This window comes from Argopecten irradians, chromosome 11, assembly GCF_041381155.1.
Source record: "Argopecten irradians isolate NY chromosome 11, Ai_NY, whole genome shotgun sequence".
In the NCBI taxonomy this organism is placed as follows: Eukaryota; Metazoa; Mollusca; class Bivalvia; order Pectinida; family Pectinidae; genus Argopecten; species Argopecten irradians.
This window is the reverse complement of record NC_091144.1, coordinates 37534264-37551779: the sequence shown is the minus strand read 5'-3', so window position 1 is coordinate 37551779 and position 17516 is coordinate 37534264. Positions and strand designations below refer to the sequence as shown.

The 17516-nt window shown below is 35.5% G+C and overlaps 1 protein-coding gene across 1 annotated transcript; it reads left to right on the top strand.

Annotated features, from left to right (window-relative positions):
- Positions 1-1969: 1969 nt before the first annotated feature.
- LOC138335473 (ATP-dependent RNA helicase SUV3 homolog, mitochondrial-like) lies at positions 1970-16945 on the top strand. Its single transcript, XM_069284576.1, has 15 exons — positions 1970-2400; positions 2828-2905; positions 3257-3361; positions 3679-3799; positions 4452-4620; positions 6116-6227; positions 7019-7189; positions 9391-9441; positions 10024-10152; positions 10648-10741; positions 11181-11400; positions 12502-12582; positions 13328-13507; positions 13970-14118; positions 14729-16945. Exons 1-15 carry the CDS (start codon positions 2133-2135, stop codon positions 15204-15206), a joined length of 2406 nt encoding a protein of 801 aa, XP_069140677.1. The 5' UTR covers positions 1970-2132; the 3' UTR covers positions 15207-16945.
- Positions 16946-17516: the final 571 nt, after the last annotated feature.

Below are 17516 nucleotides of genomic sequence, written 5' to 3'. Positions count from 1 at the left end.
AACAACTTAATTAAAGCAATTGCAACATGTTCTTGGCCTTAGTAACGAAAAAAGTGAATTGATCAATTTTGGTTCATTTCCCGCCCCGTTAAAACGCGTGTTAATCCGTGATTTCCGGTGTCACGAAATAGTTGACTTTTATTTTTGTCGAATATGAACAGATTTTTTATTTAGAAAAGAATTTTTGTTGTTGTAATTGTTAGAAATAGAACAGAATAAGTAGAAAAATAGGTCATTAATACAATATTTTTTTTTTATTGAGGTGGTCGACGACTGGTCCCTTCTTACGCAATTTCCACCATTTTGACAGTGGTCTTTGACTCGCTGTCACAAATAAAACAACACGTAAACTTAATTTTAATTTTGTTTAAAATATTCTCCATAAGTTTTTCTCCCATTACTTACTAGTTTAATATTTACAGCCAAAATCCATGTTCTTTGTTCGAGCACTTGTCACGGGAGTCTAGTATGTATACAATGTATATAGTTTTGCATGGTTATCACCTAAATATCATGACCTCCATTTAACCATTGGTATATACGTTAAAGGTTACCAAAGAAGTAAAATGGTTACTACATTGCAACAATTTCCCGTCAGCTTTATACCCCCCTACCGGGGCTTAGCCCCTGGACCCTGAGCAGGGGGCTGTCGCCCCCTGCACCCCCAGGCATGCAGGCCTATCCAGACCTAGCTACGCCGCTGACATACTACAGTGTATATGACATGACGACGTGAAAAAGATAAATTAATATCCCCACCGCATCCTCCTTATCTCTGTATAATGTACATGTAGGTGCTCAAATTATCTAGTATATAGAGCTTCCTGGTTTACTGTGGGTTTTTTTTTTTTTTTTTTTTTTTTGTTTTTTTTTTTTTTTTATTTGCTTCGCGCCCTGATCAGAATGTATACTAATTATCAGTCAGGGTAGGCAGATAGAATCAAAAGCCTGTGTGGTCATATATATGTTCATCCTCGATACTCCATGGGTTCCTATCACCTACGATCTATCGTAAGTGATCGGAACCCCTGGAATGTCGAGGATGATATATGTTTAACCCGCTTTCTCCCAGCAACAGGCACTAGATCTACTATACATTATGATATAAATTGACCGCTGGTTGGAAATTCGTCCATGTGCTTGCCAATTATCTTTCCGAAACTCAATCTGATTAAAATACAGATCCTTATTGATAAGAGGATCTAACAACATCCCATAAGGGGTCACGTGCTGGCGACCTTTGGAAATGGCCAATCAAATTGTTGCTGCCAGAATCTTGACTGGGGACGAAATAGTTTGAAAAAGGTGCCAGAATTATTTTCCTGTATATATAGTCAACTCGCCCAAAGAGCACAGCAATGCTAAATATATAAGTATACTGGGACGAAATGAAGTTACCAATTGATATAACAATGTGTAGAAAAGGTAAAAAGGTCATCCGCTGACCCCGATGGGATGTTGTCAGATCCTCTATTGAACGTAACGTTAGTGGTTATAGAGGAATAGAGATCTACACTTTAATCAGATTGTCCGAAACGGCTTTTAATTTTTTAAATGGGAATGTGAAACACGATCGTTTTCGATTATTTTGCACAGTTGCAAAAGTTATTAATCAACCGTTTTTCTGATCAATTTAATCAAAATAAATAAAATATTAATTTTCATAACGCGGGTCGTCTTATGTTTCCCGTCGTCGCCCTAAATACCGCGCGGTACTGCGCCAGACGGCAAATCTGCACCATTTTTTTTTTAAGAAACATTTATATTTTGCTCCGGAAAGGTAAATTAATTAATTACGAAAAAAAATTTTAAACCCGTACTGCACAGTAAATGATACATACTCTAATAGATAGAGATTCTTGTGTAAATATTTTTTATTAGAATTAGAGCGCAAAATTGGAGGGCGAGATATCGGATGAATCAACCCTGACATCCTTTAGAATTTCGGAACTTTTTATCCGGAATCCGTTTTCTTTTTTAAGTGCAACCAAAAACAAAAATGGAAGCGGTCACCACATGAGGAGGACACACGAGGGAGAGATGAAGTTAAAAATCGTGCTCTAACTTCTATTCAAGTTTTAAATTACTTTATGAAGAGTGTAAAAACTAAGTGTTAACCATTTTCCAGAACAATGGCGACACTTCGAACATTATCTTTGTCAAAACAACTGTCTACAACTTGGTGCAGACGAAAATATGCTTTCTTATGTTCAACTTGCTACAAAACTAAGACAACAAGTGCCGACAATAACAAGAAGAGATGGCCAACCCAAAAGTCCTCAGTATCTATCGCCAGAAGAAGTCTTAACAAAATTTCCAATCACTATCCAGCAAATAACACCGTGAAGTGGGCTGATAAACCTGAAGAAGGCAATGGATATTTTAAAGAACTTGACCAAGGTCAGTATACCTGTATACTACAGCAATAATATCATTTGATCATCAACCCGGCGACAGATGACTGTACAGTTTTGTAAAGGTCTAAAAATTTTATCATGAAAATGCACACGTCCAGTCCAGGGGTTCTAACCATGGACCTGTCTGATCTTATCTGTATTTTGTTTAATTTTAATTTGCTTGTCTGATTATAAAAGAAAAAAAGTATAGCAATTAATAAGAAATCAAGAATTTGATTACCATTCAAATTGTTTGGATAAATACTGTATATGAAATGAGATGCTATTTATAACTTTTGACACTAAAAATCAATTACATTGTCTAATGCAGTCTTCTCTTTTTGCTATCATTTGCAATTGGTATAGAGAAATGCGTGTAGATACAATTTAATATTATTCTAATCCCTGATAACCAGCTGTTTATCTTTCAGATGCTCTCAAAAAGGTTCTGATGCAATTTTCTTCTGATGTGGAAGTCCGAAAGTTATGTGTTGATCACCATATTGCTTGTAAGTCAGATGTTAATATGGTTTTCACTAAAGAGATAGAATTAAGTGCATTTATCATTGGTAGATAATTATGCAAAATGTAATATACAGATTAATATTTTTTTATTTTGATACAGTCATAAATTAAACTGTATAAGTACTTTGAAATTTATTTTTTAATTTCCATTTAAGTGTAATCTTTTTATCAAAACCAAATTTGTATTAACTCTGTAAATACATACATGTAAGACTCTTCTTTTTCAATGACTGGGATAAAGTCCAGTTAGAAATATTAGAGGTGTAATGAGTTAATGGACTACATATCCGTACCAGTACATTACTGTTAACGCTATTTTTTTCTTGTCATTCTAGATGGTATATACAGAGCGATACATCGATCCTTCAGTGCCATGTGTTTAGAGGAGAAAGTTTCAGCAGATCTTCATATCCTATTGGCATATCTGACCGAGGGAGGAGGTACATATCTTTAAGATATTCTGATAACCCAGTTTCTTTTTTCTATTTCAAATACATCAAGATCAACAGATTCAGGTTCATGAAACAATATCAAAAGAAGGGTATAACTATTTAGAATGTTATTTATGATTAGCCTAGTCAATATTTTGCTCATAGAGACTAATAATTTTACAATACTGGATTCAGATCTTTAAATTTTCATGATATATCCTACAATATTTTTATTTAGATATTAATTAATTAGCTTACCTTGCCTGTAGTGGATTATTGAAAGTTGTTCAGATTTGTGTTTCCTCACTTAGACTATCTCTTTACAGGAGATATCGATGTTGCTAGCCTATTTCCACACTTTCTAGAGTTCGCACATGAGATGTACCCACATCTTGGTCGTATAGACGAACTTAAGAGCATCACAGACCTCAGTTTTCCTGCAAAATGGTAAGTAATATGATAGATATTACTTCTATCAGAAGTAATGCAGATTTTTTATATATGAAGTATTTTGTGCTAATAATGTCACCCTCCAGAAATTTCCTTGGGATATAAATTCTTCCTTCCCAGTTTTAGTTTTTGCCCTAAAGACTCACCATGCAACCCAGGTTTGGATATACTCTTGTCAAGTATTCACTTATACCTGGGTACGAACCCGCAAACTCCAAATACTAGCCGGCCACTCTGGCGATAGATCAACCTAATGCAAAATCGTTAAATATTTTAATTATCGTCTGAACATCTGAAGTCTATGTATGAAAATACCGAACATCAGATCTGCAGACATTGTATAATAATGTTAAACTTAGGCCTGTTCCTAAAATAATTATAATAACAATTTTTATGGGACTAATTCAATACCATGTGATACCCGTTAATGTTTGTTTAGGATTAGTATCTCCAGTGGCGATGGAATGTAATTCTTTGTAATCCCACTGAAATGACGTTAACGCGGGATATCATCTATTGACGTCATTCCATCACCAACAGAAACAATAGTCCCGCACAAAAGTTATCGGGTATCACATGGTACGTGAATAAGTCCCATTGGTTGAATTGCTGACAAAATGAAGATTTTCAGAGTTTGTAATTGATACAGGTATCCAGATGCCAGGAAGAAGACCCGTAACATTGTCATACATACTGGCCCTACCAATAGTGGTAAAACACATCAAGCTATGAAGAAGTTTTTAGACGCTGAGTCGGCTATCTACTGCTGCCCGCTAAGGATGCTGGCCATTGAAGTATGCAACACCTCAAATGAACAGGTCAGTGTTCTTTGTGTGTAAATTCTGTCGAATCTTTATTCCTTTAATTAATGCAGCCATGAAAAAAACAAACTTGTAATAAAACAAAAATGTTGTTATAAATGTCAAAAATTGATGATTAGTATATGTAAAGCTGATAATACAGATTGATTTGTACACCGGCACTTTGTGATTCCAACTTTTTAACACATATGCATTTTATACATAGTGATCTTAATTTATATATTAAATTTATATTAAGAAATGTCTTTATAGTTTTGAAATGTAATTACAGTTAAACCTGCCTTAGCGATGACTTCTGAATAAAGACCACTAGCTTTAAAAAAAAACACTTTTCAGAGGTCCAAAACAACTAATTTCAACAAAATTCAACCTGTGTATAAAGACCACCTGGCTATAAAGACCCATTTTCTTTCTCTGCCTTGGGTGGTCTTTATAGACAGGTTTGACAAAACATGTAAAAGCTGTTGTGTAAAAAGAAGAGATTTCAAAGAATTGATACATATTCATATGTATGTAGTCTGGACTACTTAAATTTTAATGGTGCACACTATTGCACTATCTTAGATATGTAGTTAGTCCAATATATATCACATATCAACGTATGTAAAAAGTATGATAACAAGTACTTTTGTATTTTAATACACTGGGTTCAATTTCATCAACATTAAAATTTTATCTTTCCTAATGCCTCCCTTGGCACCGCCTCACTTTTGGCCTTGAGTTGAGCATTCCCCCCTGTGAGGAAGGCTCTGGGTTCTGTCCCCTGGCCGAGACACACCAAAGTCTATAAAAGTGGTAGTTTCTGCTCCTGCTTAGCGTTCAGCAAACAGGGAGTGGGACGACTGGTTCGCCCGTTGTCAATGTGACCGGTGGGGTGTGTTGCTTGGTGTCTTCGGCGGCATGCTTCAGTGATATAGCACTATAAAAAGGGCAACAGTTCCACTATACAAGAAGACACAACACGAACATACCGCAGTCTCCCAGTACACTCACCTCGCACAACATACACGCAACACACCGCATACAAGGGAGGCCGTCCTTACATGACCATAGCTGTTAATAGGACGTTAATAAATCAAACAAACAAACAAACAATTCCTTAAATTTAAGGAAAAACTTTTCAAAAGTTGAGGAACACATCTTAAGTTAAGGGACTTGCCGTAACTTCTGTAATGTTTTTATTTGGTGAATTTTAGTTAAGGAATGGTGATGAAACTGGGCACTGGCAGATGAAAAATGAAATTAATTTAGATGAAGATGGAAAATTATTTTACAGTCTATCTAGTGTCGGTGTAAATTCAGACAGACAGAGTAGAGCGATCAGCATACAATGGCGAAGCGTAATTTCCAAAGTTACTCTTCAATTATGACATCATAGATAACTGACATCACAAGGAGTCCAATGATATTACACAGAAATAACATACAGTAGATTAAGCTAGACAATTTGCAGAGGCAATGTAAACATTCTGTTTTACCATTTCTTTCTTAGGATGTGCCGTGTGATTTGAGGACAGGTGAACTCATTACGTTTGCTGATGAAAACAACAAGCCTGGGAGTCACATGGTGTGTACAGTAGAAATGGCCATCTTGGACAATCATTGTAAGTTTACCTGGCTATATACCTATGTGTATATACAAATGGCTGTATTTAGTGATGGTGAAATTGTGAATAAGGGATTCAGAATAGTAATAAACATATCAATATTTATCGTATTTATTCCATTAAATGCCTTATCTGTAACACATGGACCCCACCTGTTTTGCCAGTAATTTTCCCATTTTCAAGCGACAAAATGTAGCTCGGAAATGTCAAATATCCACATTTTAATCCAAGTAATCCAAGTTAAAATTAATACAGAATCAGTTCCGTGAACACAATAACATATTTCTTTTTACATCTAAAGACATTTGAGTCTGAAATTTCATATTCTATTAAATTCCCATCTTTGAGATATTTCCTGCCTACAGGTTGTTTATTGGAATAAATAGTTAGATTATATATTAACAAATGGTTACTATAAATAGGGAAAAAGAAAGCAGTGATTTAAAAAAACTTAAATACTTGGTGAAGTTAATGTGTTATAGTTAGTTGACACGGATTAAAAAAATCAGACCTCCTCAATGAATTAATTACAATATCTATCAATATTCTTTATATCAAATTACCTGTATTATTTAAATTAATAAAAAGGAAGAATAACTTTTAATTAGTAACATTCTTTGCATATTACAGAGTTATTTCCCTTGTGAACCAGTATCTGTGGTGACATCATTATTTTGGGAGCAAAACTCTCCTCATTTTATCAGAAACATATAACGTCACAATCAATACATACCTGCAAGGGAAGATAACTATAATGTGCAATGGTGATATACATTCTTATTTTTCAGATGATATAGCGGTGATTGACGAGATTCAGTTGATACGAGACATTGATAGAGGATGGGCATGGACGAGGGCTTTCCTTGGTCTGAATGCTGACGAGATTCACCTCTGTGGAGAGGAATCGGCTGTCCCTTTAATACAAAACCTGGCCAAGCTAACGGGAGATAATGTCGAGGGTAAAGTTGGCTGTCGATCATGCTGTCTATCTGTAGGGAGGTAAAGTTGACTGTAGATCACACTGTCCATCTGTAGGGAGGTAACAGTTGTCTGTAGATCACACTGCCCATCTGTAGGGAGGTAAAGTTGTCTGTAGATCACACTGCCCATCTGTAGGGAGGTAAAGTTGTCTGTAGATCACACTGCCCATCTGTAGGGAGGTAAAGTTGTCTGTAGATCACACTGCCCATCTGTAGGGAGGTAAAGTTGTCTGTAGATCACACTGCCCATCTGTAGGGAGGTAAAGTTGTCTGTAGATCACACTGCCCATCTGTAGGGAGGTAAAGTTGTCTGTAGATCACACCTGCATCTGTAGGGAGGTAAGTTGTCTGTAGATCACACGCCATCTGTAGGGAGGTAAAGTTGTCTGTAGATCACACTGCCCATCTGTAGGGAGGTAAAGTTGTCTGTAGATCACACTGCCCATCTGTAGGGAGGTAAAGTTGTCTGTAGATCACACTGCCCATCTGTAGGGAGGTAAAGTTGTCTGTAGATCACACTGCCCATCTGTAGGGAGGTAAAGTTGTCTGTAGATCACACTGCCCATCTGTAGGGAGGTAAAGTTGTCTGTAGATCACACTGCCCATCTGTAGGGAGGTAAAGTTGTCTGTAGATCACACTGCCATCTGTAGGGAGGTAAAGTTGTCTGTAGATCACACTGCCCATCTGTAGGGAGGTAAAGTTGTCTGTAGATCACACTGCCCATCTGTAGGGAGGTAAAGTTGTCTGTAGATCACACTGCCCATCTGTAGGAGGTAAAGTTGTGTAGATCACACTGTCCATCTGTAGGGAGGTAAAGTTGTCATGTAGATCACACTGCCCATCTGTAGGGAGTAGTTGCGTAGATCACACTGCCCATCTGTAGGGAGGTAAAGTTGTCTGTAGATCACACTGCCCATCTGTAGGGAGGTAAAGTTGTCTGTACTGGATTGATTGTAGATAACTGCCCATCTGTAGGGAGGTAAAGTTGTCTGTAGATCACACTGCCCATCTGTAGGGAGGTAAAGTTGTCTGTAGATCACACTGCCCATCTGTAGGGAGGTAAAGTTGTCTGTAGATCACACTGCCCATCTGTAGGGAGGTAAAGTTGTCTGTAGATCACACTGCCCATCTGTAGGGAGGTAAAGTTGTCTGTAGATCACACTGCCCATCTGTAGGGAGGTAAAGTTGTCTGTAGATCACACTGCCCATCTGTAGTGAGGTAAAGTTGACTGTAGATCACACTGCCCATCTGTAGGGAGGTAAAGTTGACTGTAGATCAGACTGCCCATCTGAAGGGAGGTAAAGTTGTCTGTAGATCAACTGCCCAGCTGTAGTGAGGTAAAGTTGACTGTAGATCAGGCAGACAGGTCACATTCTTCTGATACAGAGATCTTGCCATACAGAGTTACGTACTGCTTTTTCATAGAATTCTGATTAGTATTTTGTCAGTTCTTGTTTGTCTTGAAAGTTCTGAAGCAGTGTTGTACAATTATGCTTTTTACATCCCTTTTCTATAATGATGGTGCCTTTCTGTCATCATTGTCATCTATTGTCATCAGGCGCCATTCGTCGCGTGCGTAAATTTTTCATTCAAACGACTTCTTCTCAAGAACCAAAAGGCCTAGGATACTGATATTTGGCATGTAGCATGCTGGGATAAAGGGCTACCAAGTTTGTTCAAATAAATAGCCTTGACCTTCATTCAAGGTCACAGGGGTTAAAAGACTAAAATCTTTTAACAATTTCCTCTCAAGAACCGAAAGGTCTAGGATGCTCATATTTAGCCTGCAGCATGCTTTGATGAAGGGCTACCAAGTTTGTTCAAATGAATGAATTTGACCTTCATTCAAGGTTACAGGGGTCAAAGAGGCTAAAAATCTTTAAACGACTATGTTGTATTGTGCTAATTGTCAGATGACTGTTAAGGCCCATGGGCCTCTTGTTCTATTTCATAAGACTTAAACAAAACAAAAAATTTGGGTTATATCCCCATTTTGATGGGTATTCTGTCTAGTATTGTGTATCGGGTAGATCTAATATAATAGTTTTTAAACAGCTAGCATGATATGTTTCCTATGAACCAATGCTTGCAAGTAAAAAAGCTTTTATGAGACTCATTTTATAAGACATTACATGAACTGAACACTAATCTAAGATCTTGTGTTTATTTCATTGCAGGTTAAGGAATATGAGAGATTAACACCACTGACAATTCTGAATGAAGCTGTTGGTACGTAAAACATCTAATCCTGTACAAACAGATCCCCAATTTTACTGATTTTGTGTTTTAGAATGTACTTTTAAATTAGATAACATTCTATTAACAGTCATTTAAGAATAGCCAGTAACCAGGTATAGGAGATGGAGGAAAACCAGAGTACACAGAGAAAAACCTCTGATCTATGGTCAGTACTGCTACATCGTAACTGCTTCAAGTGTTAAACAGAAATTCTTGATACCCTCTTAAGAGTGACACATGTGTCTATGGTTATAACTCTGAGCTATCAAACATTCAAAAAGCCACAGTTAACAACAATTTGCCTGTAGGTTTGAAATTTACCTAGGGGACTCTAGAGGACAATGGAACATTGACCTGCCGTCAGTGCTTGACAACTGCTCTAAGTGGGTTTCAAAATCGTGACCCAGTTAGGTAGAGCTTATTTTAAGATGTTAGGACACCTTTACCAGTCGTCCACAGGATTGTATACATAATAGAAGATGATGTTGGTCCAAAATCTGTTTTCATCTGACTTGAGATCTAGGAATAATTATCATCAATGGTTTCTCATCAATACTTCCTTCATTGTTACAGAGAGCTGGGACAATATCCTACCTGGCGACTGCATTATCTGTTTTAGTAAAGAGAGCATCTTCAAAGTGTCATCTGAACTCAACAAATTAGGGATTAAAACGGCTGTCATTTATGGGAATCTACCACCAGGTAAAAAAACCATCTTCAGTACTTTCTATAATCCAGCCATTATCTGGTGATGTTTTATTACACATATGAAATTACTCTGTTTTGACTGTCATTGATATGTACTTACTGTTCAGGTCTTATTTGTGGAGATTTTATTTTGCTGTACAAATGTACGTTAACTTGAATTACTTTGAATTAAAAGCAAGGAAAGAAATCTCAGATAAGTAAGATAGCCTTATTTCAGTTAAAAATTGAATATTTCTTCCTGCAAGTTAGTATCAAAGAGGAATGATAAATTCTGCGGGCCTTTTATACCTTCAAAATGTTCAGTGTGCATTCTATCAGTATCTCATGACATTCTATATACCAGTTCTCAGAAAAACGTTGTCTTAAAGTAGTATGTTTGGCTCAAATTCACAAAACTTTTGTTGAAGTTGTTCATAATAGATGCTTTAAAACCTTTCAAATAAATATTGTTATATGTATAAAAACATCTTTAATATCTTACCGTTATAGCAACAAAGATTGCCATGGCTGAGAAATTTAATGACCCACTAAACCCATGTAAAGTACTGATAGCCACTGATGCTGTTGGGATGGGAGTAAACCTGTAAGTACACTCAGATTTTAGGTAAGATTTAAGAGAATTTGAAATAACATCCTTGGAAGAAGGGGACCATACCGGGTAGTTTGTATAAATCTTGGCTCTAACACCCCTGGGACAGAAGGTGTGTGGCCCAACAGGGAAATTAGAAGTAAATTTTAAAAATTATTTAGGAAATAAAATTAGCTGAGTGATACAGGCCTTCTGTGCCTCTTGTATCCAATCAAAATATGGGTGTTTCAAGATCCCAAAATGGTGTGGGTAAAGTACAATTTACCATTGATTAGTCCTTCATTCCGGTGATTATGACGTCTCGAAACTCACGCCAAATCATGACGTCATAATCACCTGATGGTTGGACTGATCAACGGTAAATTGTACATTACCCACGTCGTTTTGGGATCTCAATACCCTTTATTTAATTTTATCTTTTGTCTTTGTCTAGGAACATCAGAAGGATTGTATTCCACCAGTTGCGTAAGAAAGTGTCGATAAAGAATGGAGAAACAGCTTACGATAACATCAGCACCTCCATAGCTAAACATATATCGGGTCGAGCCGGACGTTTTAACACAGTATTTCCAGACGGCGAGGTCACGACCTTTGCCAAACAGGATCTACATTTACTGCATAAAATAGTCAAGGCAAAAGTGCCGCCTATAAAGGTAACTGTCGAGCTAGTGTTGTCTGCTCAAATGAGCTCAATTTTGCTCAATCTGATATCCATTTTCTTTTGTTGTTACCATACTGGCCCAATAAGCGCCCAGGGGGCATAAAGATAATTAAAAAATAGGGAGCTTTTAATATTTGGACTAGTCTTTCTTAAAATCATTGCACAAAATAAACCATATATCAGTTTGCAAAAGAAATTAAATACAGAAACATACACGGTTTTCATATTTTTAGTCTGCATTTAATTCAATGTTAGTGAGGCTTCAAAATGGGGAAGGTGCTTTAATATTGGGTCAAATACGGTACATGTATATATCATAAATACTATGGAAAATATTGTGGTAGTTTAGGGAATGTTGTTTGATATTGTGTTTATCTCATTATCATTGATATAGAGGAAGGGGAATTCAATAGCAATATATTTTTTTATTCTCTATATAAATTACATGGAATGGCTTAAAATTAGGGGCCACAGTGGCCAAGTGGTTAAAATGTCGCAACATATTACCACAAGCCCTCCACCTCTGGGTCACAAGTTTGAATCCCAAGTGGGGCAGTTAACAGATACATACCGCTGGTCGGTGGTTTTTCTCCGGGTACTCCGGCTTTCCTCCACCAACAAACCTGGCACATCCTCACATGACCCTGGCTACATAGGACATTAAACTAATAAAACTCACATGAAATGGTTTCCATTTACTCTTTGAATCTTGTTTGATATGTGTTATTTATTTCACTCTCATTAATCTTAAAACACATTTATAACAAATACGTTTACAAAGAATGCAAGGTTATAAGGTAGTAATTTTCATTCCCTGTCAAGATTTCTATAATATGTTTGTTACATGTACATTGTATATATTATAAAAAATAAGGTTTGTGACGAAGTCAATTTGTCGGTCCCCAAATGGTTTATTATGACCATGTTTAACTATATATATAAATAGTTTTATAATTATTTGGTGTTGTGCATATATATAAAGCATTGGCTGCTGTGTTTGATATCATATTTCAAGTTCAATATAAATATGTTGTTACATGATTTTATTGGTTTTAATAGTCATACAATTTTTGTAAACATCTTATGTTTGCAGTCTGCAGGGCTGAAACCCACTACTGAACAGATGGAGTTGTTTTCGTATCAGCTACCCAATGCTTCACTTCAGGAATTATTGGTAAGTCACAAAATATAGGAATTCACATTTACCATATTGGTCCTTTAAGTTCAAGGGGCCTCCGTATTTTTTAAAGATGCTCAACCGCTGACAAATGGTATTTTTTCACTATAAAAAACAGGAGCAGACGATTTAGTACTTTTCATCAGTTACAAAAAGTTACTTACTTTACACCATTACTGTCATTGAAAAGTTTGAGCTTCTCATTTTACTTCAAGTTAAATTACAAAAAATAATTAATTGCATCCCGAAAAAAATCCATGTCACTATATCCTATATGGAATGAAGTACTGGTCGCCCATGTACCAAAGACAAAATAAATGATTTTATAATATTTCTTGTGTTAATTAAACTTATATATACACGATTAAACACCATTGTTCAAGTGATGGATATCATTTACGCTCTGTCTGCGGTGGAGCATCTTTAAGTATAATAAGTTTGTTGATTCAGTCGAGTATGAACTGTGTATCAATGTGCTCATAATTTATAATTTTAAGTTTCTTTTGTATGAGTATTGTGCAAAGACCATGTTATAAATACACAATGTAATTGATTTTAGGAGGTCAAGAAGGATGTAGCTTAACTTAGAATGAAATCAGATGTAATAATCTACATTTTGATCTTTGATCTGTATCAAAGAAAGAAATGTGTTTCTTTTGAATTTGATGTTGATTTCAGCTTTAACTTTTAATAAAAATGAATTTAGATTTTCTTGAATTAATATTTATGTTGCATTTTCTAGAACACGTTTGAAGAGATGGCAAAACATGACGAGACAAACTTCTTTATGTGCGAGCTCCATCATATGAAGGTATTGGCAGGAATGATAGATGATATAGGACTGCCCATGCGCGATCGCTTCCACTATTCAACCGCACCCATCGATATCGAGGATGAAATGCAATGTGAAATGTTTATTGAAGTAAGTTCAAAGGCAATTTGTAATGCTGTGATAATTGTATTTCAGTCAGAAAAAAAAAAGATTTCGACAGATTTTTGCGGCAGTATGGTCAACAACAAAGTTATGTTATTTTGAAATTGAAATATAAACTATAAATAAGTATAAAAAATTCAGACCTTTACAATAACAAAAGTTTTAGGTTAGCTTAACATGTATATTGAATTTTGTACCGTAGTTTGATAGGGGGATTTGATAGAAACATTTTGATCGCGAGCTTTAATAGTGATATACCCGTAGTTTTTAAAACTTTTACCATGGTTGGTTGTCTTTGTGTTAAGAAGATTTTACAGTTATGTATTACAAACAAATTTACCAATTGCCACCTTTATATTAAAGGATGACTGGTCAGCGGCCAGCTCTCGCCAAGTACTTATTCTCACCATCACATGTATATTGATTTTTATAATGTATCAAACTCCACAGTGTGCCAAAAAACACTACAACGATGAACCGATTAGTCTACCATGGCTAACAAATCTTCTTGGCTGGCCGCTGGAGATCCCAAAAAGATATTCAGATCTTCGCGACTTAGAGAGCATCTTCAGCTGCCTGGATAATTACTTATGGTTCAGGTAGGTTTGAAATATTAGGCCAAACAAAAAAAATATTTGTGTTTCTTGTGACCCTGCAAAGAATCAGTTCCTACTATAATACTGTTCATCAGTCAATCATCAGGTTATTTTGGATGGTTACCATGGCAACCTTAAGTTGCAAAATTGGAAACAATCCATAACATTGAGTCAGTAATGTACTTCTTATACATTATTATCATATTTCAAATACAGCAACTGAATTTCTTACATTTATGTCTAAAAACCAAAAAGGCTTTTTCAAAAGCATGTAATGTATAGAAGAATATTTCTATTAGATAGTCTCATTGCTTATTTTGTACATCACAATATACATATTATTGTATTGTATATGTAATCTAACCTGTCTATAAAGACCACTTTAAGAAAAGAAGAAGAAAAATCATCAGTATTGCCAAGTGGTCTTTATTCACAGGTAAAATTGTGTTGCAATCGGTCATTTGAGACCTCATTATTGTGATCCCAGTAAGCATGTGGTCTTTATACAGAGGTAGTCTTTATACAGAGGTAGTCTTTATAAAGAGGTGGTCTTTATACAGAGGTGGTTGTTAAGGCAGGTTTTATGTGATGAGCATTTTCTTTGTTTTTGCAGCAAGTATTACCCAGATATATATCAAGGGGAAAACACAGTCCGAGGCATCCAAAAGGAACTGGAAATCTGGATTGAAAATGGGTTGGTTCGATTCTTAAAACAACTGGATAGCACGAAAAAGACAAAAATTCAGAAAAAGATTCTTCAAAAGAGCCCTGCTCATGTAAAGGAGCTACCTGATGATTCTGATCGTACAAAACCAGAACTGGAAGAGACAGACGAATCAGAGGAATCCGAGGATGAACTGGACGATAAAGCGGGAATAACAGGAATGATAACGTTTTTAAAGAAAGGCGGAATTTCTGAAAAACATCTGAAAAAACTAAGCAAGAAACTCAATATTGATATTGACTCAACGGCTGCCATGTATGGCACATCACCGACTCAAATCGGCAAACATCCAAGGAAAAACAATGTTAGTGAAAAACAATTTATGAAAAATGTAATGAAATTATTGAAAAATAAGAATCCTAGATAGAAATCGAAAAGTTAAGAAAAAGAATTTCAATATTTAGATATGAAAAAATCTTGTTTCACACAGGATATATATTGTAAGGTACATATTTATTTTGTATTTTCATATTACAGAGTACTGCCTTTGCGGGAAGATATTGATTGTGACATCAAATATTTTCAAGTGTCATCATACTTTTCAGAGAAAACTTCGTAAATTATGTTACAAAATAATGACGTCACAATTGATTCCTACATGCAAGGGAGCTAACTCTGGAATATGCAAAGATGAAAAAGGTCAACTTGGAGTGTTAACTATGCTGTATAGCCGTAAATTTTTATTCGCTATTTATAATTTTCATTGAAATTTTCTTATTCCTATCACCTGCAAAGAATTCAGAAATTCATCAACATACCTTTTAAGAGAACAATAGTTCAAAAAATTACAGGAATTATTGAACCGCGAAATTAAACCTGAGCGAATATACTCTTTATTTGAAACCGCAAAATGTTGCTATACAGTAGTCAGCTATTCCATCAAATGTAATTTTTGTTAATCACTGCCAAATGGCTATGCATGCAGAATTTCTATATACCCTTATGAAAGTCTGGTCATTGACTTGTCAGCGTCGTACTCTCTACGGTAAATCAACTAGTTTTCGCATCCAATTAAATATGGCATATTTCATGGCAAATGAGAAATTATAGATTGATCACAGGATTTTTTTTTTCAAATGCAGGTAAAGTAGAATCATAGAAGTTTAGATTGTGTAATTAAATAGCTGTGGGAAGTTTATTTATGTATGAACGTGCTTAATGAATTTATCGCGAAAATGAACTGTATTACATTATACTGTATCTAGTTTCACACATGACTACATGCACAAATGATGCTCATGTTTAACTATACCGGTAATCAATATCGTTAGTGCCTGAGGTAGGCCACAATGTATCTGTGATCTTCAAATATATTTTATCATAGAAGGTTGAATTTTACCTTATTATAATGTATTATTCTTAGACTCTATACTTTTAAATTGTAATTACCCGGCAATGCAATGTGTCAAATCCCAACTTGAGTGTCTTGATGTTCGAGTCTTTCAAGACTAGGTCTGCTGTTGCCTCTAAATGACTGGTTCAGTTTTTTAAGGGGCACCAAAAATCTTTTAATGATTATTTCCATAGACTTGTATATAAATTCCTGATGTTATCGAGACAAGACAGGATGCCAACAGAATTTTGCTCTTATAATAAATATAATTTATATCGGTGTAGCTGGATTGGACTGGGTTGATCATCGGTGACCAGCTGGTAGCTCAGCGGTAGAGCATTTGGCTAGTGTTTGGAGGTCCCAGGTTCGAATCTCCTGTTTCATCAATTTAGATAAGCTGATTTACTAGAAGTAAACTAGTCAACTAGAAGGAAAGAAAGGAAGAAAAAGTCAGTTTTTTTAATTGATATAGATTAAATTTAATGTTAAGGGCAAAATCCGGCTGGATCCTTGTCTTGTCTGTAAAGACCATTCTGTCATTAGTTACCAGGTATTAAATGACATCACAATAGATACGCTATGGGAAACCTTCTTTTCAGTATTAGCTAACATCATGTTTGCTGTCTGAAAAACCATACAGTCATGAAAAGTTTTGACCGAATCATTCTTAGAAGATGAATTTATTGATTTGAGACCTGTGTCATAGACGGAGGTAAATGTGATTTTATTCAATGATTTTACCTGTTGTTTGATTAAACTGTTGTTTTTTTTAATGCTCTCCTGTTTTATTTTGACAATGAGATTTAGAAGAAAATAATGCAATGGTACATGTTTGCATATGTACACACAGGCTTTTGTTTCTATAGATATACAATACCCCTATATATTAAATATGCTCTGATTTTCCACTATTTTCATTGGCTTATAAATGGTCATGTGATGTTCAATATATAGGTGTTTCCTTTTTTGAAAACACCAAGTCAATATACCTTTGCGAACTTCATTGCACAAACCCTGCATTCTTCAGGGTGGCATTCTTTGCCCAATGCTTTTCTTGTGATTAACATTTGATAAAGAAACAATACATCTAATATAAAAAGTAAGGACCTTTGTTTCGGTCCATATGGTATTATATTGCCCATGTAGAATTTCAAATAATGACCAAGATCTTGGTCATTATTTATTTTACTCTGGTGATATAACACCATATAGACTGAAGCTAAGGTCCATAATTGGTATACATGTATATGTGTAATACTGTACGGGGTATGTATAAATGTATCTATAGAGTCAAAAACCTGTGATGTACATGTGCTCTACATTTACCTAGAGGCTCAACAGCCC

Coding starts and splice junctions, on each gene's coding strand:
- LOC138335473 (XM_069284576.1), top strand. CDS start 2,133: ATGGCGACACTTCGAACATTATCTTTGTCAAAACAACTGTCTACAACT. Junction 3,362..3,678: donor ATATCTGACCGAGGGAGGAG/GTACATATCTTT, acceptor ATCTCTTTACAG/GAGATATCGATGTTGCTAGC. Junction 7,190..9,390: donor AACGGGAGATAATGTCGAGG/GTAAAGTTGGCT, acceptor TTTCATTGCAGG/TTAAGGAATATGAGAGATTA.